Below are 26,820 nucleotides of genomic sequence, written 5' to 3'. Positions count from 1 at the left end.
GCCGCACCACAGAGCAGGCACTGGGCTGCTGCCTCTCTGGGAACCCCCTCTCTGGGCGCTCCTGGAAGTGGAGGGGAGGCAGCGAAGGGAGGAGGAGGCGGGAGAGGGCAGAGCCTCCCCTGCCGAGCACCTGGCTGCCCGCTCCCCCCTCTCCGGAGACAACCTGCTGAGCCCGGGCCAGGTAGGCACCTCCACCCATCCCGGCCGCTGCAATCCTCCGGCCTGCGGAGCCCCGTCAGGGGCTGGGGGCAGAGCACCCCTGGCCCCCGGGGGTGTTATGTAACAGGAGGAAGGCTCAGGGGAGGGGTCCCAGCCCTCGACCCTCAGGGCCCGCCAAGGCAGCCCCCCCGCCCCCTGCCCGAGCCTGAAGCGCCTGTGCCTGAGCCTCTCTGCTGGGCTGGTGGCTGGGCTTGGACCCCAGGGAGGCAAGGACCCCGCGCGAGCCAGGCCTGGCCCCGAGCCAGCAGTGTCTGGGCCTTAATGAAAACCAGGTGTGAGGCTGCTCAGCACCTGTCTTCAGCCGGCAGGCGGGAGCTGAGGCACCCATTAGCCCGCAGGACCGCCAAGGGGGGCTCTGTGCTTGCTGAGGCTGGGGGGCTGCAGCAGGAGGACCATGTGGGGGGCAGACAGCTCCCCCGGGGGGACCTCAAGGACACTGTCTCCAAGCTCAAGGGAGAACTGTCGCCCTGTCTTGGGGGGCACGGGCACCGCAGGGCACTCCTGAAACTCTGCAGGTGCCTGGGCTGCAAGGGATGCGGGTTCGAGGGAGGGGTGCCAGGGCAGATTTGGACTTCAGGGCTGCTGTGGCGGGTGTTAGCGTCTTCACACCCTCCCTCCCTGGAATTAGCCAGCGGCATCCCCAAGTTTGCTCTGGGCTCTGGGGGCTGGTCAGCACGGTGTGGCGGGGCTTGGGGCAAGCCGGCTTCGCCTTTTGGGTTCCAGGCTAGAGGAGCAGGCGTGGCGGCTTCTGAAACCCCTTCTCCAGATCGCTGGCAAGTGGCGCTCAGGACTGAGACCAGCCCCCCAGAGAGGTGGGGCCATGTTGGGGCTGGGGCGCTCAAGCGGGGTGATGGTGGCGTCGCGGCTCACGGTCAGGGGCACAAACTGCCGCCTTCTCCAGGCGGCAGGGGCAGGTGGGAGGCCGAGGCCTGGGAGAGGAAGGGCTGCGGGGCTGAGGTGTCCAGGGGCCTCCCAGCAGGACCAGGGCTGGCGGAGGCCCTCCCCCACGGGTCACCAAGAGCTGAGTGGGTAGAAGTCCCAGGTGCTTTTGTTTGAGCCGGTCCTACCAGCCACAGAGATGGGCTGTGTCCAGACCCTCGGCCCCTCCGTCCACCCCCGCAGACCTTGGTCACAGACGGGGGGCTGGTGATGACAGTAGCCTCGCTTCCCAGGATGGACGGCAGATGGTGGCCTTCAGGCTGGGCCTGGCTCCAGCTGGCAATGGCACTTGCGGCTGGGACTGTGGTGTCCAGTGTGGCCATGGTGAGTGGGAGCGAGTCCCTCCTCAGGTGGACCGGGTGGCAGGCGTGCAGGCACAGGCCGGAGCCTCCCCTTCCGGGGCCCTGTCCCTCGGGGCCGGCCAGCCCCTTGCTGGCTCGGTGGGTCCGGGCAGAAGGTCCAGGGCCCGGGTGCTTTCCTCGCGCAGCTGGGCGTGGAGATGGGGCGTGTGTCTTGCGGAACCTGGGCCTGGCCCCAGGCTGCTGAGGAGGGACAAAGTAGATGGTTAGGACTCAGGATCCTGCCCAACCTCCAGAATGTTCCAGATCTCAGGATCAGGGACGACGACTGAGGCCCACAGCTTCCTGGGGGTTCCCTCTGAGACCACCCCAGGGATCCGAGCCCGGGTTGCTGTGGTGCAGCCGGTGACCCGCCAGGGGCTGTGGTCCTGTCCGGGCGCGGGGCTGCGGGCAGTTTAACCGTCTGTGGTCTCACCCAGGACTACGGCCCGACCTCCAACAGCCTGGAGGGGGGTGCGGATGCCACCGCCTACTGGTGGGGGGAGTGGACCAAGTGGACGGCGTGCTCCCGGAGCTGCGGGGCCGGCGTGACGTCCCAGGAGCGGCACTGCCTGCAGCAGAGGTGGCCAGCCCGGCCGGGGCGGGCGCTGGGGTGGGGGTGGGCAGCAGGGGCAGCAGCCGTGGGCAGGGTCTCAGGCTGGGAGGAGCCGTCTGTGTGAGGTGGCACCGTCAGGCCGGGACTCCAGGGGGCCCGAGAAGGATGTCTGAGGGGCCGCGTGCTGCAGGGTCTCGGGGCGTTCTCCCGTTTCACTGCCCAGGGGGAGGGGTCTCACCTGGACCTGGGTTGAGGGGCTCGGGGAGCAGTGGTGCTCACCACTGGGCAGACCTGGCTGGCTTCCCGGCTCTGTGACCTGGGGCGGGTCCCTCACCTCTCTGAGCTCCAGTTTTCTCCTCTGTGTCCTGGAGGTCACGCTGGCGTCCGCCTGACTTCTCTGAGGACAGGCGAGACTCCGCGTGTCTGCATTTGGCATAGGCCAGACACGCGGCCACGCTGCCATCTTGGTTCTGAGCACGCGGCCCCAGCACCAGGCCTGGCATGCAGGCACCCCGGATACCAGCCTCTGGGAAGGACGAGAACACCCCCAAACCACAGGCGCCTGGGAGCTAGGCGGGCTGGCGGGGCGAGGAGCAGGAGCCCCCGTCAGAGGAAGCAGGGGTGTCCGGCCGTCCAGGCAGGCGCAGGGTTGGGCCTGGGCTTAGAACCCCATCTACCCCCAGGAGAACGTCGGTCACGGGCGCTGGGAACAGGACCTGCACCGGCACGTCTAAGAGGTACCAGCTGTGCAGTGTGCAGGTGAGGCCACGGGGGCGGTGAACGACAGCCGCCCCACCCCACGCAGCTCTCAGGGCTACGAAGGGGCGGGAGGGCCCTGCTTGGGGTTGCCCTTCTGCCTTCAAGTCCAATCCCGTGGCTCCCACGTGCTCCCACGTGCTCCGGCGCGTGCTGGGGAGGACTCCCTTTAGCTGGCAGAGCCGGAGGGGCAGCCTCAGGGTGGGGGTCTCTGGTTGCAGCCCCCTTGCAATTGGGAAGCCAGCAATCAGGCCCCCATCTCCACCTGTGAGACTGTCGCCCACACCCAGGGCCACGCCGGTGAGCTAGCCCCTGTGCTCCAGGCCCCATGCTCCAGCCCCTGTGCTCCAGCCCCAGTGCTCCAGCCCCCCATGCTCCAGCCCCTGTGCTTCAGCCCCAGTGCTCCAGCCCCCCATGCTCCAGCCCCCGTGCTCCAGCCCCATGCTCCCGCCCCGTTGCTTCAGCCACTGTGGCTTCTCCACAAGCGGGGTGCTGGCTCTCCGTGGCCAGGTGGGGGCAGGAGGCGTCCCCACTGACTTGGCCTCCAAGCAGGCCTCCGTGGGGCCGAAGTTGGTCTGAGCCTGAATCTTGGGGTGTGGGGTAGGGATCCAGGCAGCTGTTTGGGGTCTCCCTTGTGTCCCTGTGTCCATGTGGGGTTCAGGGGCTCGGGACTGAAGGGAGGGGAGGGGCTGCACCTCTGTCGGCCTCATCAGCCGGCTGTCCTCCTCAGCACTGTGTTCTGGGGTGCGGCCCCATGTGGGCTTCCAGCCCTGGTGGCCTGGCAGGCCCTGCCCCTGCCCGAGGAGTCCTGCCCTATGAAGCTGTGGCCACTGCCCATCACACAAGGGCGGCTCCGCGGGGGACAGAGGCAGGAGAGGGTCCCCCGAGAGCGAGGGGCCAGCAGTCGCGCAGCGGGATGTGACTGCCCCGCCGGGCTCCTTCCTTCCAGAGAGGAGGGGGATCTTGAGAATGAGAGGGCCCTGGGCCTGCGTCCTGGCTGCAGCCACTTCCTGCTCAGCCGGACAAACACGCCTTTGTCAGCCGCGCCTCCTCAGCCGCCTCCCGTCTCCCTCCCCCCCCAGGAGTGTCCGGCGGACGGGAGGAGCTTCCGCGAGGAGCAGTGCGTCTCCTTCAACTCCCACATGTACAACGGGCGCACACACCAGTGGAAGCCCCTGTACCCTGGTACCCGCCCCGGCCACCTGGCAGGCAGAGCCGCTGCCCTGGAGGGGTCACCTCCCGGGGACTGTGGGAGGCCCATGGCAGGTGGGAGGGTGGAGGCCCCGAGGCCGGTCAGCCGGAGGGTCACTGTGGTTCAGGCTCTCTGGGGTAGTGCTGGGGCCCCGGGGAGCCCCCAGCAGAGGGGGAGTGGCCGAGCTGGTGCCCCAGGCCCCGGCATCTGGGTCCATTCCTACCTCTGAGACCCGGGCCAGCCTCCTCAGCCCTAGTCCCGGCCCCAGCCCCGGCCCCCAAGTGCGGGGGCCCAGCCTGAGACCTGTCGCCCGCAGACGACTACGTGCACATCTCCAGCAAGCCCTGCGACCTGCACTGCACCACGCTGGACGGCCAGCGGCAGCTCATGGTGCCCGCCCGCGACGGCACGTCCTGCAAGCTCGCCGACCTGCGGGGGGTTTGCGTGTCTGGCAAATGTGAGGTTGTGAAACACTGCAGCCCCCGCGCCCGGCCCCGTGCCGCCCGCCCCCCAGGCGTGGCCAGGCGCCTCCAGCAGCCCCGTCCGCTCCTTCCTGCAGCCCATCGGCTGTGACGGGGTGCTCTTCTCCACCCACACGCTGGACAAGTGCGGCGTCTGCCAGGGCGACGGGAGCAGCTGCACCCACGTGACGGGCAACTTCCGCAAGGGCAATGCCCACCTAGGTAAGAGCGCCCGCCGCGTCGGGGTGCCCGTGGGGCCTGGAGCCCTGGCAGGCCCGGAGCAGGAGCCAGTGCGGAAGCTGAGGCTGGGGTGCGGCGCTTACTGCAGGCACCCAGGGCTCCCCCAAAGAGCAGGAGCCAAGTTGGTCGCGTCTGCGGCTGCAGGGTCCCAGGGCCCTCGGGAAAGGCCGGGGCAGGGCCCGGCAGAGCCACCCCCAGGCTGGGTGGACAAGGAGGCCAGAACCCGGGAGAACTGCCTGGGCCTGGGCGGCGGGTCAGCCTTGGAGCCGCTTGGGCTGGACCCCGGTGTCGGGCGGGGCTGCCTTGGACGGCACCCCGGCGACCACCATCCAGACCCACCTCCCAGCGGAGCCCTGCGGCTCACTATCGTCTGACGCCAGGTTACTCCCTGGTGACCCACATCCCGGCCGGTGCCCGCGACATCCAGATCGTGGAGCGGAAGAAGTCGGCTGATGTCCTGGGTGCGTATTTGGGGCGCCCCGTGGGTGGGGAAGGCCCTGACCCTCGATGCCTTCCTGGGGAGAAGCTGGGGCCCAGAGGCCTATACCCCGCATGTGTGGAGCACCCCCTGGAGATGCTAGAGGAGGCACCCTGGAGCCCGAGGCGCGAGTGGAACTCAGCAGGTGGGGCCAGAGGAAGTGGGCAAGAAGCTGGGCCTGGGGCTCTCCGGCCACGTTCTCACCTCCACACGGCCTGGCGGGAAGCTGGGCCTTGGCTGGGCTACCAGCTCAAGGACTCTGGGGCTGCTGGCGCAGAGCCTGGGGGTGAGGCCCAAGCTGAGACATTTTCTGGAAGGTCTCTCTGAGGACCCTCTTGGAGTGTTGCCTCCCCAGGCGGCAGCCTGAGGCCCTTCTGGCTGAGGTGGGCAGGTGCCGACACCTCTGCCTGCACGGGCCTGCCCTGGATGGCCGGCAGGGGTCCAGGTGGGGATGCTTGTCTGACCCCCGCCACTCAGGGTGGCTGCACACAAGCCAGGGCCGGAGGAACCTCCTTGGTTGGGGGACACTTGTTAGGTGGGGGCTTTGCCGAAGGCCTTCCAGCAAGACCCGTGTGTCCCCCAGTCCTTCTGCCCGGCCTCGCACCCAGGGCCTGCTCCAGCCCTGCCAGGCCGGGTGCTCTGTGGCTCACCGAGCGCGGGCCGGCCAGGAAATGCCGTGTTCCCAGAGCTGGCTGCAGAGCCCTCGTTCTCGAAACAGACGTGTGGAAATAGCAGGGGTCTCGGAGCGCCGGGAAAGCCGCAGGAAGAAGGGCACTGCTGTCGGGAAGCAGGCCTTGGCTGGGCCTTAGCCCGTGCGTGGCCCTGGACGCTGGGTCGAGTGGCCGCCGCACCCCACCTGCCCTCGGGGCCACTCAGGCCTCTGGGCATGGAGGGCAATTTTGCTGTGGACGAGCAAGGCTCGCTGCGTCTGCCGACTCTGAACAAGCCGCTGCCTCCTCTGTGGCACCTCGGAGGCTGGACACTCTGGAAAATGCGCTGGGAGTGGGGGGCCACTGCCTTGCACCCATCCCCCGGGGCTGCAAGGGTCACCGCTCACCCGCGCAGCTCTCCTGCCGGCTACCCCCATGATGGCAGCAGCTCCGGGCAGATGTCCAGCCTCTGGGCTGGCAGGAGGTGGCCACTGGGGCTGCACACCCTCCACTCCTGTCTGGGCATCCTCAGCCTCCACTCGGGCCCTGGGATGGGGCCGTTTTTCCGAGAGACTCAGTGTCCACCTGCACCTGTCTCCAGGAGACGGCCACGGAGGATGTGCCTGGCCATGGGGAGTGTGGTGGATGGGACATGTGGCCGGTAGTTGTCCCAGCATGGCCGTGGGCGCCCTGGGCCGCTGGAGCATGGCTCGGGAAGGCCTCAGGGGTTCTCAGGGCAGCCGTTGGGGTACGGGGGTGCCCTGGAAAGGCACGGAAGCCCCCCCCCATCATCCAGTAGGAGAGCTGGGGTGGTGGCCGGCCCAGGCTGGACCCCCTGTCTGACCTGGCCAACCCTCTGTGTGCCTCCCCCAGGCACTGACCCAGGTCTAGCCCCTGCTCACGGCTGCAACCCTTCTGCCCCTCAGAGGTGGCAAGTCACAGGGCCGTGGGCCCCGGGCGGCTACCAGTGGACGAGGCCTCCCCGTTTATTCTGCACCGATAGGAAACCGCGTCTCTTTGGCCTGTGCCGGCCAGGGCTGCATGCTGGACACCGCGTGTCCTGCTCCCCGCGCACAGTTTCCTGCCTTCGGGGTCCTGGCCTCCCCGGCCAGGCTCACCGACCAGCTTTGCATTCCCAGCTCTCGCCGACGAAGCTGGCTTCTACTTCTTCAACGGCAACTTCAAGGTGGACAGCCCCAAGAACTTCAACATCGCCGGCACCGTGGTCAAGTACCGGCGGCCCATGGACGTGTACGAGACGGGCATCGAGTACATCGTGGCCCAGGGGCCCACCAACCAGGGCCTGAACGTCATGGTGGGTGTGTGGCGGCTCGGGCTGCGGGCGGCACCGGGCAGGGGCTTCCAGGGGCACCGCTGGGCGGGGCATGCACACGGCCTGGCTCCATCGGCGGCCGGCCTTGCTCACTGGCGCCCGCTCGTTTCTGGAGTCACCCGTTCACTCCCTCACGTTTTGCTTCCTGTGGGGACTCTCCTACCTGCTCGTTTCTCTGTTTACCCAGCCCCCACCGGCGCAGCCACCCACCTCCCTCCCCCTCTCAGTTCCTTAGCAGCGCCCCTGTGGGCTGGGCATAGCGGGAGGCTGTGCTGACCCCCACCCCGGGGAGAGAGGCCAGGAGGAGGGCGGGCAGGGGTGCAGCCTGCTGTCCTGCCGCACTGGGGGCTACGCCTCCCCTGGACTCCCTGCCCCCCAGGGGCGCTGCTGCTCCCAGTGCTGGGGACTGGGCAGTGCTGTACCCCTCCCCCGGGGTTGCTCACGGTGGGGGTGCATGGAGTGTTCTCGGGGGTGGCAGAGGCTAGCCTGGGGACTAGCTTTCCAGGCACTTTTATGCCAGTGGCCAGAGAGGAGGCCATCGCAGCGGGGGCCCCAGCTCCGGGGACACGGAAGGAACTTGTCAGCTACCCAGGCGATGCCATCATGGGCAGTTCTGGGGTTCTACGCGTCACTGCAGGTGACAGACCAGGTAGCAAGGCCAGGCGGCAGCTGCCCTTGCAGGCCACCTGTCTGCTCGGGACCCTCCAAGCAGCCCCTGGTATGGGCCCGTGGGAGGTCGTGCTCCCAGCTATGGGGCCCGCTGGGCTGATGTTCTTCTTCACGACGTGGGTGGGAGGCCTCAGATGTCCTTTGTTTTCAAGGGCATGTCCTGGCCTGCCTTGGGCGCTGCCTGGGTCCACAGGGGTGGTCCCCACCCTCAGAACACAGGTGCAGGCCAAGGCTGCTGGCCGCGCCTCCTCCTCTGCTCTGCTCAGCCCGGGCACCAGCAGAGGCCAGGCCACCCCAGAGGCTGCCCAGGCCAAGGCTGGCCAGCACTGGCATCTGGGGGCAGTGCGACCGGCCAGCCCTGTGACCCAGGACGGTCAGGCTCACTCATCCGGGGTTCTGGCCACTGTGACTTTCTGTGCCCCCACCAGGGGCCCTCCTGAGGTCCCCTCCACCTGCTGCCCCAGCCGGCATGCAGCTCACGTCACCCTCCTGGGTAGGTCTTGCTTTATAGTGTCCAGGCTGTTGAATTTAATGGGGGTGCACTGGGACCCCTGCACTTTAGGTCTTGAAGGGCAGCGCACTTCCTTTTGCCCCTGGGGTGTCTTGGTTTGGTTTACCCCTTGGGTGGGGGCGGGGTTGCCACAGGCTCCATGGAGCCCCTGTCCGGTTGGCGTGGACCACGGGCAGGCCCAGGGTCTGCCAGCTCCCAGTTAAACATCGAGGGGATCCCGGGCATTCTGGGAGCTGGGCCGGGCCAGGGTGTGATTGTCGCCCGCAGGTGCTCCCAGCAACGGGGCAATGAGAGATTTGACAATGCTGGCCCCAGCCCCAGGGCCTGTCCCTCCCCAGGAGCGTCAGCCAGCGCCCCGCTGTGGGCGCTTCCAGGAGGAACGGGGTGGGGGTGGGGCAAGCAGTCCCATGTGCTCTTGTTCTGGATCCTTTTTCCTGGGCCTGGAGGTTCTGCATTCAGTGCATTCTGGGTCTGAAGGTGGCACAGGAGCTCCACAGGGGTTGGGGTGTCAGGGGGCAGCCCCTGCTTCCCGGTCACCTCCCTGCCCACGTCTGAGGGTCTGTGCGGCAGGCCGAGGACCTTTTCTGGCCTGGCTTCTCGCCCCCTGGGGCCCTTTGTTCTCTCAGAACTTCAGAGCTCTCTGTGGGCCAGACCCGGCCACCGTTGCCCTTGGTGCTATCACTCCTGGCACCCCCTTTCTGGGATTGTAGAGAAGCAGCTCTGCGACAGCTTCTTGTGCCTCCAGCCCGGCTGAGGGGACACCCCTCCACCCCCTCAGGGATCCGGGTGCTCGGGTCCTTCATGCCTCCTCCAGGACGCTGGTCCTCTGCGGGGCCTCTCCCTCCTGATAGGCGGCACTTCCACCCTTGTGGCAGCCCCGTGAGCCCTGCATCCGCACTGCTGGGGAGATGCAGGGGCCCCCCGCCTGCTGCCGGGAGTGTCAGCAGAGGCCTTGGCCCTCGGGAGCCTGGGCCCGGCACCCCCCCTCTTGAGCTGGCAGGGGGAGGGCAGGTGCATGCGGTGGGGGGGGGTGCCTGCCTTACCTGGATTCCAGGCACGTGGAGTGATACAGCACAGGCTGGCTCTGTTACCTCTAGAACGTTCTCTATATGCCGTGCACCCTCACCGCCTGCACTCCCTCCTCCTCGTGCAGCCGGGGGTGGGTGTGGTGGGGAGGGCTGGCCGCTGTCCCCAGGGCCATGGCCTCCTGGGCGGCGGGGAGGGCTGGGCGGAAAGAGTGGCCCACGCCTCTCCCCCGCAGGTGTGGAACCAGAACGGCAAGAGCCCCTCCATCACCTTCGAGTACACGCTGCTGCAGCCGCCGCACGCCCGCCACACCCCGCCCGTCTACTACGGCTTCTCGCAGCCGGCCTCTGAGAGCGCAGAGAGCCAGGAGCTGGCCGGGCCGGCGCTGGCCGGCCTCCTGCACCGCAACGCCTCCCTCTATGGCCAGGCCTCCTCCGAGCGGCTGGGCCTGGACAACCGGCTGCTGGGCCTCCCAGGCCCGGAGCTGGGCCGGAGCAAGGGCCAGGAGACCAACGAGCTCTGTGAGCAGGCCGGCGGCCGGGCCTGCCAGGGGCCCCCCAGGGGCGAGGGCTTCCCAGGTAACGGGGTGGGGGCCCGGTGGGCTCTGGGGAGCGCGGGGGGCTGAGGGACCCTGGTGCTTCAGCCCGAGGCTACAGAGAGGGTCCCAAGAGGGGCCACCCGGGCCAGGCTGGTGGGGTGGGCACGTGCGGCCCTCGGGCTTCCACGAGCGAGACCTGTTCTCCCGCCCGGCGGGTGGGGGCGGAGGCTCGCCCGAGTCACACGGTCCCCAGGGGGGACTAACCAGACAGGCTGACCCCAAGCCAGAGCCTTGCTCATTCGGGACAGATAGACAGATGGACAGGCAGCTTGACAAGGTGTGGCGGGAGCCCTGGAAGAGAATGCCAGACAGCCAGGGGCCTGGGGGGACCCCGAGTTCTCAGAGGGGTGACCCCTGACCTGAGAGCTCGTAACAAGTGAGGATTAACTGGGGGAGGGTGGAGGAGCTGGGGTGAGGGTGAAGACCAGGAGGGAAAGCAAGGCCGCCCGGAGGTGTGATTGAAGATGGGGTAGGTGGGGCCCAAGGGCCCCTGCTCCCCACGGTTGGTCTGGAACATCACAGCAGCTGAGGGGCAGAGGGTGGAGTGTCTTGGGGGTGGTCCCCTCACTGACCTGGGCAAGCTTCCGAGAACCCGGCGTCATCAGTAGAAAATACCTGGAGGTTTATCAGTGTCCTGGGCCCCGGAACCAGTGGTCACAGCTGAGGGGCAGACGCGGCAGCTCTGAGGCCAGGCGCCCGGAGCCCAGGGCTCGGCAGGGCCCGGTCCCTCTGGAGACTCCAAGGGAGGGTCCTTCAATGCCTCTTTCAGTTTCTGGAGCCCCCCGGGCTTGCGGTTGCATCCCTGAGCCTCTGCCCTGTCCTCACATGGCCTCTCCGCTGCCTGTGTCTGTGTCCTCTTCTTACTCGGACACCAGCCCTGAATGTGGGCTCCCTAAATCCAGAATGGCCTTGTCCCACGATCCCTAACTAAGGAAGACTTCTCGTTCTGAGGTTCTGGGCACACGTGAATTTTGGGGGATGCTATCCAGCCCGCTGCAGGCAAGCAGGCTGCCCTCTGCCTGCCCTTGGTGACCGGGGCCAGATCCTGCCCTTCCGTTGGGCAGAAACCTGCTTCAGCTCCCAGCTTCCTGCCTGCAGCCAGCCCTCCCCGAGGGGAGCACTGGAGGTTGAGCGCCCTGTCTCCCCTGTAGACAGCAACGCCACTGGGACGGCTCTCGAAGGGCACAAGGATGACCAAGAGGCCGACGCCCGTTTCGCCTCCCAGGAGCTCCTCTCCGCCAACGCCATCTCCGGCCCGCTGCGGGCTGCCGGCTCCAACGCCAGGGAGCTCCCCCTCAACGAGACCGTCAACAGCATCTTTGCGCAGGGCGCCCTGAGGAGCCCCCCGGCCGAGAGCCTCTACGTGGACTACGAGGACAGCGAGGGAGCCGGTGCCTACCTGCTCAACGGGTCCTACCTGGAGCTGAGCAGTGACCGAGCCGCCAACGCCTCCTCCGAGGCGCCCTTCCCCAACGCCAGCACCAGCCTGCCCACCTCGGCCGGGAACAGGACTTACAAGGCCAGGTACGGGGGCTTTGGGGGCGGGGTCCAGCTCAGAGAGGCCTCACTATGGGGGAGTGTCTTGCTGGGCAGAGCAAGGTCTCCAGAACCTTCTATGGCAGCTCTTCCGCAGAAGCTCCTGGGCTGTCTGCTCAGCCGGCCCAGGGCCCAGAGGCTTGTGAGGAGAGGGGCCTTGGGGGTTGGGGGTACCCAGAGGTTAGAAGGGGATGCCAGGCTTTGCCTTGGGGTGCAGAGTGTCAGTCTGGGGCAGAGGGTGGGGGCTCAGAATCAGGTCTTGCCTCGTGAGGAGCCCGTTCCTGGCGGCTCCATGCCCCAGGCTGACCTGGAGGACTCCATGAGCCCTGTGGCGTGAGGAGTCCGTAAAGAGCAAGGGTGTGTGCTGCATCCGCCCTCAGGGGTGCAGGGGCGTGGGGGGACGCTTCCGGGACCTGGCCTGGGCAGAGCATGCCCCGGCAGTGCAGGCTGGCTCTCTGTGGCCAGGGACCCCTGGACAGGCTCATCGGTGACCACTGCTAGTCTGGCTAAAGGCAGGGAACACAGCGGCCGTGAGGTGCAGTGCAAGGTAGAGGCCGGTCACGGCCCCAAATCTGCCCCACGCAACTTGACACGACGCCGAGCCTCCTAGGCCTCAGTTTCCCCTTTCAAGTGAGGGGCTTGTCAGCACAGGCTCCCAGGCTCCCAGGCTCCCAGGGCACAGGCTTCTGGGTCCTTTCCTGTCCATCCCCACAGCGTCCAGCGGCGCCGGCCCCGCGGCAGTCAGCACTGGGCGACCACACAGAAAGTGCCGGTGGTGAGATGGGGCGGCTGCCTCAGGGACCCGCTAAGCAGGACCAGAGATGGTGGGAGAGAGGCCGGGAGGGCTGGACGCGCCGGTATCACGCATTGTCCAAATACAGGAAGTCCTGTCTGCTGGGGGGAGGAGAGGTGGGGGGCGGCCCGAAAGGAAAGCTTACTTTCCTCTTCTCAGAATAGCCTCCGACAATCCGGGGAGGGCCGGGCCCAGACACAGGCGTGGGGGCTGGCGTCTGGGGCTCAGGGGCGCCCTCTCTCCAGCCGGAGGGAGGCAGAGCCACGCGGGCAGCTGGGGCTTTCACAGACACGCAGCCAGGCCCTGCCTGGGACGCGCAGGCCCGCAGCAACGGCCGGGGCAGGGCGGACCAGGAGCCTCTGGGCCTGGCCTGGCTGCCGGGGCGAGGGGAGGGGGCGGGCGCCGGAGGGCAGGGGCCTGTTATTTCCCGGGTGTTTTTCTCCTGGTGCTGCTGCCCGGACAGAACCGTCAGGCAGATACACCCGGACAGACCGACGCGGGCCTGACAATAGCCGCCTCTGCGGGGCCGGCGTGGGGGTGGGGGCGCCGCCAGGCCGTGTGGGCAGCCCCTCCAGAAATACCTTTTGTGTTTCAAATCCGCAGGGTTATTTTGAACCTGGCCGCTCTCTGGAGTCAGGATGAGTCAGGCTGCCTGCTGGCGGGGCTGTAATTAGATGGGGTCGGGTCTCTGCATCTCTTTGTTCTTGGCGAGAATGTCAAGTTGCTGAAGGGAGGGTGGGGTCCCCGAAGTGGGGGTCCCCACCTCCTGGTTGCTTCCTCCCAGGAGGCCTTGCTCAGGGGAGCTGGGTCTTCTCCCAGATTCCCAGGGGTCCTTTTGAAGCTTCCTCTCAAGGAGGAAGTAGGGGAGAGTTTCCCTTTATTCTTCATCCCTTGCCAGGGCGGAGCGGGTTCCTGTTGTCCCAGGGTGGGGGGTCCCAGCGGCTCGGCATAGACTGAAGCGGGGCCCAGGCCTCGGGTCCCGCCCTCCTGGCCTTCTCTGCCGCCTCAGTAAATCTTAGTAGCTTATTTTCTGGTCCTCAGACCGACGTGCCTCTAGGGCAACGTGCAGGCAAGGGGAGATGCCGGGACCCCGCTCCCCCACCCGTGAAACCGCAGGCGCGCCGTCGAACATCAGTGCCGGCTGAGCCCAGCCTCAGGCTCCTGCACAGCTGGGCAGGGCCCAGACCATTCAGAGCGTGGGTCCGGCAGCCTCACGTATGCCGCCCCCCAAGAAAGGGACCTGTCCGAGGGGCTAGCGCAGCGCGTTGCAGCCCTGTGTCTGGGGAAACGGGGTGGGAAAGACTCATTGTCGGCCGGGCTCCCCACCGCGGCCCCTACCCCGGCTCGCGGGTCACTGGGAGTGTGGGCTGGACTCCACCTCCCGGCCTCTCGGCGCAGGGGCCCTGAGCTCTGTGTGCCCTGTGCCTCCTGCCCTGCTTGTGGCAAAGGCACCGCACGCTGGACACAGAGGTGGCGCCGCCACACCATCTGGTTCAGAGAAACCAGAAGTCCTGATCACCCTTGGCTTCGCTGCTGAGCTCCGGCCGTGAGCCAGAGCCGGGCCTGGCCTGCCTTTCCTGGCGCCGCCACAGAGCCCAGAGGGTGTCAGAAGGGGCGTGGCCGCTCCCCGTGGGCAGCTGAGCGTTCTCTGGCTTGATTGTTGAGGTCCAGGGGCTGGCGACCCCACTGAGTCGGGGCCCAGCTCAGGGATTCTGAGTGCAGAGCGCAGAGCGCAGAGCACAGACCCCGGGCCAGGCCGGCGTGGAAGCGCCTGTTCCGTCCTACCAGAGCTGCCCTCCCTGCACCCAGCACTGAGCGGGCTGCTCTAGACAGCAGGGCTCACAGGCTCAGGGCAGGCCCCGGCCAGCGCCGGGCGAGAGCGCCCTGGTTCTCATCCCTGTCTGCTTGACCTGATTTCAGGACCAGGCCCAAGGCGCGCAAGCAGGGCGTGAGCCCGGCGGACATGTACCGGTGGAAGCTGTCGTCCCACGAGCCCTGCAGTGCCACATGCACCACAGGTAAGGCCCGCTGCCGGCATACTGAGCCCCTCCTGGTGCTGGCTGGGCTGGGCCCCCACTCCTTGGGGCCCCACCCCCACCCCCAGCCAGTCTTCCCTGAAGAAACCTTGGAGCAGTAGAATGCAGGCGAAGGGGTCTAGACTCAGCTCAGGGGTCTCTGCAGTGATTTCAAGTGGTTCCCCAGACCCCTCAGGACACGGGGTGCCGTGGACTGGAGCCCCCCACGTGCTGGGCTCCCTGCCCCCTTGCGCTGAGAGGAGGCACAGACCCGGTCTCAGTCTCCAGGAAGTTCCCTCCCGGGATGGGGCAGCTACATTCTGGGCATTCACAGCCCCCAGCCGGGGAGGAGCCAGGCCTGAGCTGACTCTCCATGGGGACCTGCGGACTTCCCTCCCCGACAGGGACTAGGCGCTTGCGGGGCCCCCAAGTGCACCCTGGAGCTGGCGTCTCTGAGGCCGGGACATCGCACCCACGTGGCAGGGGCGCCTGTCCCCCTGTCCGAGGGCTGGAGCCTGGCTTGCCCTCCCTGGAGAAGAGGAGCAAACCCTAGCAGGCGGCCCCTGGGGCTCTGTCCCACCAGGGTGGGGCCCAGGGAGGCGGGAGCCCAGGCTTTCAGACACGCTCCTCCGGCAGGGAGTGGGGCGCCGGGCCGGCTGGGCACCCCCTCGCCCTGCCTCTCTCTCGAACATGCCAGTAACAGCCAACCCTGCTGGGCCTCCCGTGCCACCTCTCCCAGGTCACCCCGAGTCCTCCGCAGGGGCCTCCATGGCCTAGCCGGTTTTGTGGGCCAGCTTGGTGCCAGGCTCAAGGGTGGGCCGGAGAAGCAGAGGTGGGGATGGGGCCGAGGAGTGAACAGCAGCAGGTGAAGGCCGGGCCTTCGCACACTGTGCCCCCGGTGGGATCAGAGCGCCCTGGGGAGCTAAGGACGGCACACATGCAAATGGTTAGAGAAAGCTCACAAAGGAGTCTGACAGGACTGGGGCGTGGCACAGGAGGGTGGCAGGGGGCGCGGATCTAACACTGCATCGGGAGAGGCTGCATTTCTCATCCATATCCACACACCCACCTAGCGCCCAGCCCCTGTCACCCACTCCTCCCTCCCTCATCATCCACCCCCCACAGACAGGTGGCAGTTGAACGAACATGAGGGACCCCTGACTTTCCCCCGGTGCCTCTGTCAGGGCCAATCTGGGTTTATTTAAAACCCAAGGTTTGCGACATGAACTGGGTCCCCAACCTCGCTGGGTTGAATAGGGGTGCAGGTACAAAGAGAAGAGGCCGGGCTTTGGGGTGTGGACAGGAAGGTAGTTCAGATCCATAGGCTGACCGCAAGCGCAGCTCTGCAAGTGACCCCCACTCACCAGCCCAGGGGGATCAGGCGACCAGGGGCATGGCCCGTCTGCCGGTCTCCAGGGCACTCTGCGGCCACGACACTCATGGCCCTTCCCTTGTCCAGGGGTCATGTCAACCTACGCCATGTGTGTCCGCTACGACGGCATCGAGGTGGACGACAGCTACTGCGACGCCCTGACCCGTCCCGAGCCGGTCCAGGAGTTCTGTGCTGGGAGGGAGTGCCAGCCCAGGTACCTGCTCCCAGGGTCTTGGACGGCGCCCGCAGGGCTTGGCTTTGCCTCCCGGGGAGCTGGGCGAGCGCCGTGCTTCCGCAGCCCTTCCCCAGACGGCTCGGGCCCTGGGCCTCGAGGTCCCCAGCCAGAACCTTGGAACGTTGCCCTGTGCCGCATGGCGAAGCAGGAACTTGGATGCCAAAAGAGTTCTTCCTGGGTGCTGGGAAGTCCCATCCCACTAGCCCTCCAGTGCTCCCGTCCCCCCACAGAGGGTCAGAGATAGGCCCTCTGCGTGTCCTCTTTCCAGCATGGCTGCAGCTGGGCAGGGTCCCCAGATGGACCTGGGCGCTGCCTCCCAAGGTCAGCAGGAGCAGCTCTCCCCGGGGTCCCGGCTAGTCCCAGGGCTCTGCTCCATCTGGGGCTCTGCTCCATCTGGGGGTGTCTCCATCTGGGCCTCAGGATGAGGACAGGACATGTGGGCAAGGGTCTGGGGCCGAGAGCTGCTGGAGACGTGTGGCTCAGGCACCACCAGGCATGGGTGCCGCCCCCCACCCCCGAGCTCTCCCTAGCGAGCTGGGGTGTCTGGGTGGCAGCCTCTGCCATGCTCAGCTGGCGGTTGGGGGGGCTGCACCTGCGGGGTCGCTGAGGGCGCACCTCCCCTCCGAGGCAGGTGGGAGACCAGCAGCTGGAGCGAGTGCTCGCGCACCTGCGGGGAGGGCTACCAGGTGCGCATCGTGCGCTGCTGGAAGATGCTGTCGCCCGGCCTGGACAGCTCTGTGTACAGCGACCTGTGCGAGGCGGCCGAGGCCGTGCGGCCTGAGGAGCGCAAGACGTGCCGGAGCCCGGCCTGCGGGCCCCAGTGGGAGATGTCTGAGTGGTCCGAGGTGCGGGGTCCCCGGGCGGGGCCGCTGGAGTGGGGTCCCCGGGGCGGGGTCCCTGGGGCCTGGGGGCCGCCTGGGCCCGCTGACTCCGCTTTCTCGGGCAGTGCCCGGCCAAGTGCGGGGAGCACAGTGTGGTGACCAGGGACATCCGCTGCTCGGAGGACGAGAAGCTGTGTGACCCCAACACCAGGCCCGTGGGGCAGAAGGACTGCACGGGCCCCCCCTGTGATCGCCAGTGGACAGTCTCCGACTGGGGGCCGGTGAGGCGGGCCCACATGCTTTGGGGGGGCTGGAGCTTTGCCTTGCTGTGTCTCAGTTTCCCCATTTCCTGGAATGAAGAGGGGGCAGAACGCCCAGCCGGCCCCAGTAGCCTCCCAGCGGTTATGTGGACGCAAGGCCCTTACCCCAAATAAGCGGCGGCGTCCCCGTCCCTGTGACTGCTCTGCCTCTCGTGTCCCACTGTCTGTCTCGTTGGAGACACGTCGCGGGGCCCCGTGGGGGCGGGGTGCATGTGTAGCCTCAGTGGGTGCTTCAGGTGTGTGTGTTTGACACCTACTCACACGGAATCTCTGTAATTGGAGCAGAAAGTGTTATTTTAAAAGCGGTTGCTAAGGCGACTTCTCCCCCACGCCGCCGGGAGCCGGTCCCCCTCCTGGGCGTGACGTCGGGGGGCCCTGGGAAGGGCTCCACTCTCACCCAGTGTCCCCCCCCGCCCCCCGCAGTGCAGCGGGAGCTGCGGGCAGGGCCGCGTGATCAGACACGTGTACTGCAAGGCCAGCGACGGACGGGTGGTGCCGGAGTCACAGTGCCAGATGGAGACCAAGCCCCTTGCCATCCACCCCTGCGGCGACAGGAACTGCCCGGCCCACTGGCTGGCCCAGGACTGGGAGCGGGTGAGTAACCCGGCCAGGCCGGCCCCTCTGTCCCAGGGAGCCCGGCTGAGAACCAGGCGCCAGGACGGCAGGCGGGCCACCCAGGCAGGAGGGACGGGTGACCACGCACAGTTCCCGGACAGCGACCGTGAAAGGTCAGAAAAGTAGGGAGTCCCTTAGGTCTCCCCAAGTAGAAATCAGCAGCCGCTCAAGGATGCTTCAGGGCTAGCGCCCCCACGGCGTGAACCCCATTTCCTGGACCCAGGTCCTTCCTGGCTTTGGCCGGGGTCCTGCGCCCCCCGTGGCTCTGATCGCCGATGTGTCCCCTGCCCCCCGTCACCAGCTTGTCGTCCAGACCGTGGCCCTCAGCCGGTGGCCCCAGCCGGACCACCACTCGCCTGAGACACCTGGGCAGACGGATTTTGTTTCAAAACAGCGGGTTTTCTGTTAAGTAGCTCTGCATCACATCTCTTAGGGTCCAAATGATTAGGGACCAAACAATTCTCAGGCTGTTGACCCACCTGTGCACCCAGCCCTGTGCCTGGCCTCTGACCCCTGTGCCTGGCCTCTGACCCCTGCCCCTGGCCCCTGGCCTGGGCCTCTGACCCCTGGCCTCAGCCCCTGGCCCCCGGCCTCGGCCTCTTACCACCCGCTGCCCCGCTGCCCTCAGTGTAACACCACCTGCGGCCGAGGGGTCAAGAAGCGGCTGGTCCTGTGCATGGAGCTGGCCAATGGGAAGCCGCAGATGCGCAGCGGCCCCGAGTGCGGGCTGGCCAAGAAGCCCCCCGAGGAGAGCACGTGCTTTGAGAGACCCTGCTTCAAGTGGTACACCAGCCCGTGGTCTGAGGTGAGCGGAGATTGGCCCCCGGGGCTGCCTCGGCCAGGCCTGTTTGCCCCCACCCCGCGCCCGGTGCCTCATGTCCCCCTCAGCTTCCCTCAGGACCTTCCACCCCAACTTCCAGCGGAGTCAGTTGGCAGCAGAGCCACCTCCTCCAGGAAGCCTTTTCGGATCTCACCCCAGGACCACAGGGTTCCTCCTGGGCCATTCCGGCCCAGGCACTCTGGCCTCGCATCATAACCTTTCAGTTGCACATTTCACAGCAAGTGGGCTGCTGACCCCAGGTGGGCAACTGGGACACGTGGGGCCCACACAGACTGGGCCCCACCCCGGGAGCCAGGGCCAAGGTGGTGGCCGGGGCAAAGGTGGCAGAAGGCAGCGTGGAGCCAGAGGCAGGGCGGCGACGCCTGAGCCGGCTGCCCTCGTGGCTCTGCGGGTTCCTGGGCCTCAGGCTGCCAGCCCCCCTCCATGGCCGGGGGCAGGACCCTGACTGGGGCTCTCCAGGGGGTCTCCTCTCCCAACAGCCCTGGGCGAGGGGGTCTCCATCCTGTTTGGAGGGGGAAAAACCGAAGTTCAGAGGGGTGCCCCACCTGCGGGGGTTCTGTAGGTTGGGGGGCGGCAGCTGGCACTGGAATCCGCCAAGGGAAGGGAGCCCTGGCTGAGGTCGCCCCAGTTAGGGCCCACCCCCCCAAGCGCGTGGAGCTCTCTGGCTGCCGCCTGTGGGGAGTGCCCTGATTCTCAGATGGGCGTCGGGGGGCAGACCCCCTCTCTGCACTGCTACTTACCTCTCTGCCCTTCCTGCGGAGGCCTGGGGGACCCCACGGTCCCTGGGGCTTTCTTTTGGCCTCGAGGCCATCAGTCTGGACAAGCCTTTTATTGGCTTGTTCCACTGCCATGTCTCCGTGTGCCCCTCCCCTCCCCACTCAGTGAGGCCATCGCCAGGAGCAAGTGGGGAGCCCCAGGGCCTTGGCCCCCAGGCAGGGGTGGGGGTGCGAGCAGGGGCCCCGGGGCAGTGCAGCCAGGGCCAAGCTGCAAGACACCAGGGTGAGGCTTCGCCACGAGGCGGCTGTGGGGGTGGCCGAAGCCCCAGACCTGAGCGCGCTCTGAGAGCCTGAGAGGTGGGGCCGTCCGGGGGCTCCACGGTGCCGCCTGCCCGGAGTGTGTGGCCAGGACCTCAGCCCCTTGTGGCCAGAGTTCTAGTAGGGAGACTTGGGGGGCCCCCTTGGACCTCGTACTCCCTATAGCACCAGGTCGGTCCAGGAGCTGGAACTCTTGTTCCCTGTTCACTCATTCACTTGTTCATTTTGCCCCCTGGGGGGAGAAGCGTCTCAGGTGCGCGGGGGTCCCTTGGGAGGAGGTGTGGACAGAGCCAGGGCCCAAAGGATGAACGGGGTCCAGGAGGTGGCTGTGGAGGCCAAGGCAGGCTGGGAGCAAACACCCCATCCTGGAGTGGCCTGCTACGGGGAGGGGAGGGCTGCGGGGGGCTGAACCCTGAGCTTCGGGAGCACACTGAGGGGGGGCCAGCGGGTGCAGGTGCCAAGCTGGGTGCTTAGTCCAGCGGGAGGAGAGCTGTGAAGATGGGGAGGACCCCAAAGGGACAGCTTGGGAGCTTTGGGGGGGACCCCATTGCCCTGATGACAGTGGGGGGCGAAGGGGGCACTGGGGCTGGCCAGGAGCCGCTTTCTCTAGGGGTCATCCCGTGTCCCAGCGTCACGCCGGCCTCTCGTTGCCTCTAGATTGAGCCTGGCCCCCATGGCCCCCACCCCACCCCTGCCGAAGCGCTCTTGGTCTCCTGCGCCTCCAAAGCAACACCGGGCAGCGGGCCAGGCTGGGGCTCCCCCCACCCCCTCGGGGAAGCGAGGACGCGGGCCCCAGACATGCCTGGGTGATGCAGGGTCACCCACATCGGGGGGAGCGGGAGGGAGCCGCCGCCTGCAGGGCCTTGGCAGGAGGACAGAGGGGGAACTGGGGTCAGCAGATGTCCCTGGTGCGCAGGGAGCTGGCTGGGGTTTTCCAGGGGAACATCTGGCCGGGGGCGCCATGGGGGGAGGCGGCTCCGGGCAGCGCCTTCAACTGGCCGGCAGCGAACAGCGCCACAGGAGGGGCGCCAGCTCCGCCTCGGCCGCAGGTCCCGAGCCTTCCGCATGCCGGGACAAGCCTCCTCAGAGGGGCGAGGGCGGAGGGGCCGCCCCTCACTGCACAGATGGGGAAACTGAGGCAGAGCCTTTGGGCATGCTGGCCAGGCTCCCTTGGGCGCCCCCCCCCCCCGGTCTCTTGTCCTCCACACTCAGCAGCCCGGGGGGTGGGAGTGTCCTGCCCCGCCCAGCGGCCGGGCGTTGGCTGTCCCCTCCAGTGCACCAAGACCTGCGGGGCGGGCGTGCGGATGCGGGACGTGAAGTGCTACCAGGGCACGGACATCGTGCGCGGCTGCGACCCGCTGGTCAGGCCAGTGGGCAGACAGGCCTGCGACCTGCAGCCCTGCCCCACGGAGCCCCCAGGTGAGGGCGGGCGCTGGCGCGGGGGCGAGGCCGTGGGGAGGAACGCGTCCCTTTCAGAGCGGGGAGTGGCCAGCCGGGGGGGCAGCTGCGAGGGAGCGGCCAGCTGGGCTTGGGGTCCCAGCAGCCGGGCGGGGCTCTGGACTGTGCAAAGAGCAGCCTCCTCTGAAGATGGGCGCACCCTGGGGCGGGGCTGGGCCGATGACTCAGCAGGCGGGGTGGCCAGGGCTCCGCAGGGGCCCCAGGGGTGGCCGGTGATCTCTGGTTTGGACCCCTTGAGTGGGGGGTGGCCAGCTGGCGGGCTTCTGAGATGTTCCGGCCCCGGAGGGTGAGAGCAGAGGCCCCCGGGCACCACCCCGCCCAAGTATAGTGGCTTGAGGGGGTCAGTGGCTCCCCTGGGAGGGACGGGGCAGGAAAGGTACAGAGACTGGAACACGAGCACCCGCCTCTGGCAGTGGATGTGGAAGCGCCCCCTGTCCCGGGCAGCCGGGGTTGGGGGGTGGGGTCCCGTCTGCGGGGTTTCTGCCACTGGCCCCTCCTGATGCCCTTCTCCATGCCCTGCTGTGCCCATTCCGCAGACGACAGCTGCCAGGACCAGCCAGGCACCAACTGCGCCTTGGCCATCAAGGTGAACCTCTGCGGCCACTGGTACTACAGCAAAGCTTGCTGCCGCTCCTGCAGGCCCCCGCACTCCTAGCGGGCAGCCCGCCGAGAGGCGCCGCCCCACGGCCTCGCTGACAGCCTGCCGGGCCGGGCCGAGAAGACGCCTGCACCGCTCTCCAGGGCACACGGCCCCAGCACCTGCCGCGCCCCCCCACAGAGCTGCCCGCCTCGGGACGCTGTCCTCAGCCAGAGGACGCGTGTTTGTGGCCCCCACGCCCGCCAAGGGACCGGGAGGTCCAGTGCCCCAGGGCTTGGGGCTCGGAGAAGGAATGCGGAGCCAGGCGGACCCGGTCACCGCCCCGGCGCGCCCTGCCGCACTGCCCCGGCCTGCGCGGGCGCAGAGGGACCCACGCACTTTACCGGGAAGGGCGCTCCTTGCGCCTCGGACACAGCGCGCCTTGGTGTTTGTCAATAAAGGGGTCGTATTTATGGCGCATGGGGGCTCCACTTGGCTCTGGCGGGGGTGGGCGCCCACAGGGCGTCCGGGTTCCTGGAAGGCGGTGCCTGCCTCTCGGATCCGCCCCCACAGGGAGATTTGCTGAGGGAGGCCTTGAATTGGGGCAGGCTGGGCTGCAGCACAGGCTCCCTGGGGAGAAGACGGGCGAGAGGGAGGGCGCCACCCCAGCTGGGCCTGCAGGAGCGCCGTCAGGGTGCCGGTCAGAGCGAGCAGCGTTCTGGAGCTTGTCAACTGGTGTGGGGCGTGGGGCACCTGGGGGGTGTCTGGAGGCACTCGGCAGGGGTCCTGGCAGGACCTGGGGGTTTGTGGGTCCAGTGGGACTCAGGAGGTGGCAGCGCCTGGTAGGAACGTCCCGTAACCCAAACCTCTGCTGTCCCGCTTGGGCAGGACAGAGACAGTCAGGGGTGGGACTGGCGGGGCGCACGCTGAGCCTTCAGGGAGCATCCACCATCGCCACGACCAAACCTCCCAGGAAGTCTGCTTCACCTGCACTGGCGGGCACAGGCCTGTGGAGGGCTTCCCGGAGGAGGTGGCGTTGAGGCCGCCCAGCAGCAGGAGACGGCCTCAGGTGGGCGGTGGGGGGAGGGGCAGCCAGGAGGCCAGGGCGGCAGGATGGGTTGGGCCCTGCCACAGGAGGGGTCTCCTGGGGGACAGCAGCAGGGAGGTGACGGGCGGCCTTCCTGGGCCCTGGGCCAGCTTGTCCCAAGCCAGGACCAGAGCGGGGTCCAGCGCCAGGTGTTCAGCACCGCAGGGAGGGGCTGTGGTGGTCTCAATGCCACTGAAGTTCCACCGAGGCCGTGAGACAGGTCCCTCAGGGCTTGGTCTGATCCAGGAGAGCTGAGTCCACCATCCGAAGCCTCCCCCGGGGAGGGGTTCCGTCCAGGCCTGAGTCCCCTGCCCACCCCACTGCCTGGCCGTCCCCGCTCCCTCCCCCCACCTCCTCCCGTGCGTCCTCCCCATCCGCACCGCCGTGCACTTGCTGCCAGGCCGGCACCTCTCAGTGCCCCCTCCCGGCCTCCCTGAAGCCCCCCCGAGCTGGTCGCATCACCCCACGGTGCAGGTGCTGAGACTGAGCCCAGAGACGCCAGCCCATCGCCCCACTGGCCCTGCGGGCGCTGGGCTCAGCGGGGGATCCCGTCTTGGGAGCTCCCCGGGCAGCTGGAGAGTGGAGGGCTGAGACAAGGAGGGCCAGATCTGCCCCGCGCGGCCGGGCGTGGTCGCTCCCAGGCCTGCCGGGAGTCCAGGAGGGCTGGAGTCAGAGAGGGGTGCTGCAGGGGCTTTATTGGCACCGGCTTTCTGGGGGAGCAGGGGGCCCCGGGTCCCACGGCGGCCGCGTGGCTCGGGGACGGGCTCTGGTCTCGTTTCACACGGGCGTGTGCATCTGCAGAGGCCAGAGGCCGCCACAGGACACAGGAAGCAGAACAGACAGGACGTGCCGCCTCCCGGCCCTCGCCCCCCCCACCCCCCGCCGCCCAAGCTAGTGGATCAGCGCAAATTCATGGGGTTTGACAAAGGAAGGGGCTTTGCGGGGAGCTGGCGTGTCCCAGCTGAGGCCAGGGAGAAGGGCAGAGAACAGCGTCGGCTCCCCACCGCCGCCTGCCCCGTGGGTTCGGCCGCGTGCAACCAAGAGGGGATGCTGGGGTCAGCGGCGGCCTCTGGCCCGCAGAAGTTTGCCTTTTGGGAGGACGGCTTAGCTGGGGAGCCTGGTCTGGCTTCCTGGGCAGATGGGGGTTCCCTGGTAGGGCCCAGAGGCTGAGCACCCCAAGAGGGATGGGGACCTGGGGCCGCGCTATGGAGAGAAGATGGAGCCTGACCTGGAGGGGCCGTGTCCCCATGTGGGGAGCCCAGCCCTGCTGGGGACGCGGTGGAGGGTGGGCTGAGATGCGGTGAGCCGGGGGACAGGCCAGGCTGGCAGGAGAGGGAGGGTCTGTCGCCCCCGGGGACAGAGCTTGAGGGTCTCTGCAGGGTGGGCCCATATCGCGAGAGAGGGGGAGACCACAGCCAGGCATGGGAGAGGCCCGGTCCCCAGGGGCCACAGCTCTGTGCGGCCCCCCACAGTGGGAGGCTGGGGTGGTGTGTAGTGGGGCCTGCTCCCAAAGCAGGGGCCAGCACACAGCCTGCTCCTCCCTCCGGGTCCCCCTCTTTCACCATAAAGCCAGTTGGGGTTGCACGTCCCCAAAGCCTGCGGCCCCAGAGTCCCCTTTCTGGAGGGCCTGCAGGGAGGGCAGCCCAGCCAGTGTCCAGTCGCACTTGGGTCATGGGGGGCAGGGAGAAGCGGGGCCCCCTCTGGATAAAGGGACAGAGACCACAGTCTGCCGCGGCCAGGGAAGGCTGGCAAGGCCCCATGTGGCCACCCCTCCCTAGAGCAGGCAGGTGGGCTGTGGTCACACGTGACGCTGTCCCCCGCGTCTTCACAGAGGGCAGCTGGCGTCAGGGCTGGCCCCCAGGCACAGGTGCTGCTGCTCAGGGGTGCTGCATCACGCCTGCCCCCTCGCAGCCCTCGGAGGGCAGCCAGCAGGCACCCTCCCCACCCGCCTTATCCCTGCGCCGAGTGCCGGGGAACCCCACAGACCGGGGCCCAGGCGCCCCAAGCCCAGGGGCCCCGTGACGACAGGGATGTGGGGCAGGCCAGGCCGAGCCTGTGTGTGTGCTGAGGGACCCCCACCATGGTCTCAGGGCCGGCGGGGCACACCGGGGCGCCCGTCAGACGTCGGTGCTGATGCTGCGGCTCCGGGAGAAGGCCCCCCGCATGGCCGAGAGGCGGTCGGGGCTGAGTGCCTGCAGGCCCCCGCAGCCCCCGGGCGGCAGCTCCGCGTCCTCCTGGCTGACGCCCCTGTAGGCCACCCGCTCCCCGCCGTTGTGCGCGCCCTCGTCCTCGGGCTCCTGCAGGAAGAAGCTGGGCGGCTCGCAGTGGGAGCAGCTGCGGCAGAGGGCGCGCGCCTGCGGGGACTTCTGGCTGAAGGAGGTGGAGGCCGTGGGGTAGAGGGCCGGCCCGTTGGTCAGCACCAGGTTGCGGTTGGAGTGCAGGGGCGGCAGGTGCGAGTGCACGGCGAAGTCCGGCTCTTCCTCGTCCTCCTCCGACTCGTCCCTCTTGCAGCAGTAGTACTGCGGGCAGGGGGCCGGTCACCCCACTCTCCCCGCCCCACCGCTCCCTGCACCCGGGCCCGGCGCACCTGCTGCCACAGCGGGAGCTGCTCGGGCCGCACCTCCCGGATGCTCTCCGCCAGGACCCCTCGTGCCACCTGCAGAACCACCCCGGCAGCGGTCGCTGCCACCTCCAGTTCCCATGCCCGGGGTCAGGCAGCCTCAGCGTGGCCGTGCTGGGCCTCCAGCCGGCAGTCTGGCCCCAGTTAGGCGCCTTGACTGCCCTGGTTCTACTCCCCTGCCCTGCTCAGGTGGCCCCTCCTCTCCCAGGAAGATGTGGGGGACTCAGACAGCCTAAGGTGGGTGAGAGAGAGTACAGGTGGGGTGGCCAGGCCAAGGGATCACCCTGGCTGTCCCCTGGGCAGCTGTGTGTCACCCTCTGGGCCTCAGGGCCTCGACTTTCAGGGTGTTTGGAGATCCCTGGGCCAGGTGAGCCGGGCGGCCGGCGCCTGGCCCCCCGCGGGAGTCTGTCCAGGCTGTCTGCTCTGTTCCCGCCCCGGCCCAGGCCTTCTTCCTGGCCCGGCCCTCCGGGGTGCTCCCCCCAGGGCCCCCATACCTGGAGCCGGCAGTAGCACAGAACAGCGATGATGCACAGCAAGATCACAGTGGCCAAGATGCCCCCGGTGATGACCACGGTCCCGGCTGTCATCCGCCCCTTTCTCCATCAACAGCCTGCAAGACACGCCGGGGCTGCCGTCATCCCCGCACTGCAGGGATTGGGGGGCTGGGAGGGCAGCGCAGGGGGAGGTGGGTTCTTGGGGTGCAGGCTAGATGCCGGGCGTCAGCCGCACGGCAGATGGGGCGCCAGGGCAAGCGCACCCGCCCCGTGCCCACAAATGGGGCCCACAAGCACCCATCCCGATCTCCGCGCCCCAGACCCACCCAAACGCCCAACACGCGGCTGCTCGGCCTGCTCTTCCCGGCAGCCGCCGCCTCCCCCCGAGCCTCTGGCCACGCGACTTTCACCCGCATGCAGCGCCCACTCTTGACATGTTTTAACGGGGTGAAGGGTCCCCTGGGGGGGGCACGGGCGCCACCTGGCCGTGCGGACCCAGCGCCCCCCTGCGGCCCGCTCCTCCGCGGCTCCCACTCGCTGGCGCAGGCGCTGCAGGCGTGTCCGCGGGAGCCGCCAGCCCCGTACGGGGCCACTTCAGCGGCTTTTTCCGGATAAACTCAAAAGTGAGTTTCTCGGCCTGGGCTGGCCCTGGTGAGCTCGGCCTCTGGAGCCCCTGGGCCCAGTCTCAGCACCAGAGCTGGCCCGGGGTGCCCGCGACCCCCAGCGGGGCGCACCTGCCCCGCCTCCACGCCCTTCCTCATTTTTCTCTCTGCAGGGGCTGGGCTGGGGGCGACGGGGGTGTTTTCCGGGGAAGCCAGAGCCAGTCCGTTCACGCGCAAAGTCTTCCGGGACCTTTGCCGACGAGCAGGGAGCAGGGTCTGTCCCGCCCGCCCCGAGTGGCCTCCACCGCCCCGTCGACGGCCGGGCTGGGCAGATCGGGTCCAGGGGCGTTTGGCTCTTTCACTCCGGGGAAGTCCAGGCCCGCGCACTCCCGCCCCGTGTTGTCTATAGAAGAAACTGGGTCATTCATCTTACA

The 26,820-nt window shown here is 68.2% G+C and overlaps 2 protein-coding genes across 2 annotated transcripts; one reads left to right on the top strand and one right to left on the bottom strand.

Annotated features, from left to right (window-relative positions):
- Positions 1-21,706, top strand: ADAMTSL2 (ADAMTS like 2). Its single transcript, XM_054689202.1, has 20 exons — positions 1-181; positions 943-1,031; positions 1,342-1,482; positions 1,937-2,079; positions 2,736-2,811; positions 3,891-3,993; positions 4,317-4,462; positions 4,560-4,683; positions 5,082-5,162; positions 6,969-7,144; positions 9,604-9,946; positions 11,118-11,490; positions 14,216-14,313; positions 15,770-15,896; positions 16,549-16,762; positions 16,864-17,019; positions 17,482-17,652; positions 18,302-18,478; positions 20,823-20,967; positions 21,543-21,706. Exons 3-20 carry the CDS (start codon positions 1,369-1,371, stop codon positions 21,659-21,661), a joined length of 2,886 nt encoding a protein of 961 aa, XP_054545177.1. The 5' UTR covers positions 1-181; positions 943-1,031; positions 1,342-1,368; the 3' UTR covers positions 21,662-21,706.
- Positions 21,707-24,725: 3,019 nt separating this feature from the next.
- Positions 24,726-25,900, bottom strand: FAM163B (family with sequence similarity 163 member B). The gene is made up of 2 exons (XM_037492973.1): positions 25,785-25,900; positions 24,726-25,189 (listed from the first exon to the last, which is right to left on the bottom strand). The coding sequence occupies exons 1-2, from the start codon at positions 25,875-25,877 to the stop codon at positions 24,788-24,790; spliced, it is 495 nt and encodes a 164-aa protein (XP_037348870.1). The 5' UTR covers positions 25,878-25,900; the 3' UTR covers positions 24,726-24,787.
- Positions 25,901-26,820: the final 920 nt, after the last annotated feature.

Source organism: Talpa occidentalis, unplaced genomic scaffold (genome assembly GCF_014898055.3).
Source record: "Talpa occidentalis isolate TD23 unplaced genomic scaffold, MPIMG_talOcc4v2.1 talOcc4.7, whole genome shotgun sequence".
In the NCBI taxonomy this organism is placed as follows: domain Eukaryota; kingdom Metazoa; phylum Chordata; class Mammalia; order Eulipotyphla; family Talpidae; genus Talpa; species Talpa occidentalis.
This window is presented reverse-complemented; position numbering and strand designations above follow the sequence as displayed.

Excerpts from the sequence above, each read along its gene's own strand:
- ADAMTSL2 (XM_054689202.1), top strand. The coding sequence starts at position 1,369 with ATGACAGTAGCCTCGCTTCCCAGGATGGACGGCAGATGGTGGCCTTCA. Across the intron at positions 3,994-4,316 it reads GTGGAAGCCCCTGTACCCTG|ACGACTACGTGCACATCTCC; the intron begins GTACCCGCCCCG and ends TGTCGCCCGCAG. Across the intron at positions 17,653-18,301 it reads TGGCCCAGGACTGGGAGCGG|TGTAACACCACCTGCGGCCG; the intron begins GTGAGTAACCCG and ends CGCTGCCCTCAG.
- FAM163B (XM_037492973.1), bottom strand. The coding sequence starts at position 25,877 with ATGACAGCCGGGACCGTGGTCATCACCGGGGGCATCTTGGCCACTGTG. Across the intron at positions 25,190-25,784 it reads TGTGCTACTGCCGGCTCCAG|TACTACTGCTGCAAGAGGGA; the intron begins GTATGGGGGCCC and ends CCCTGCCCGCAG.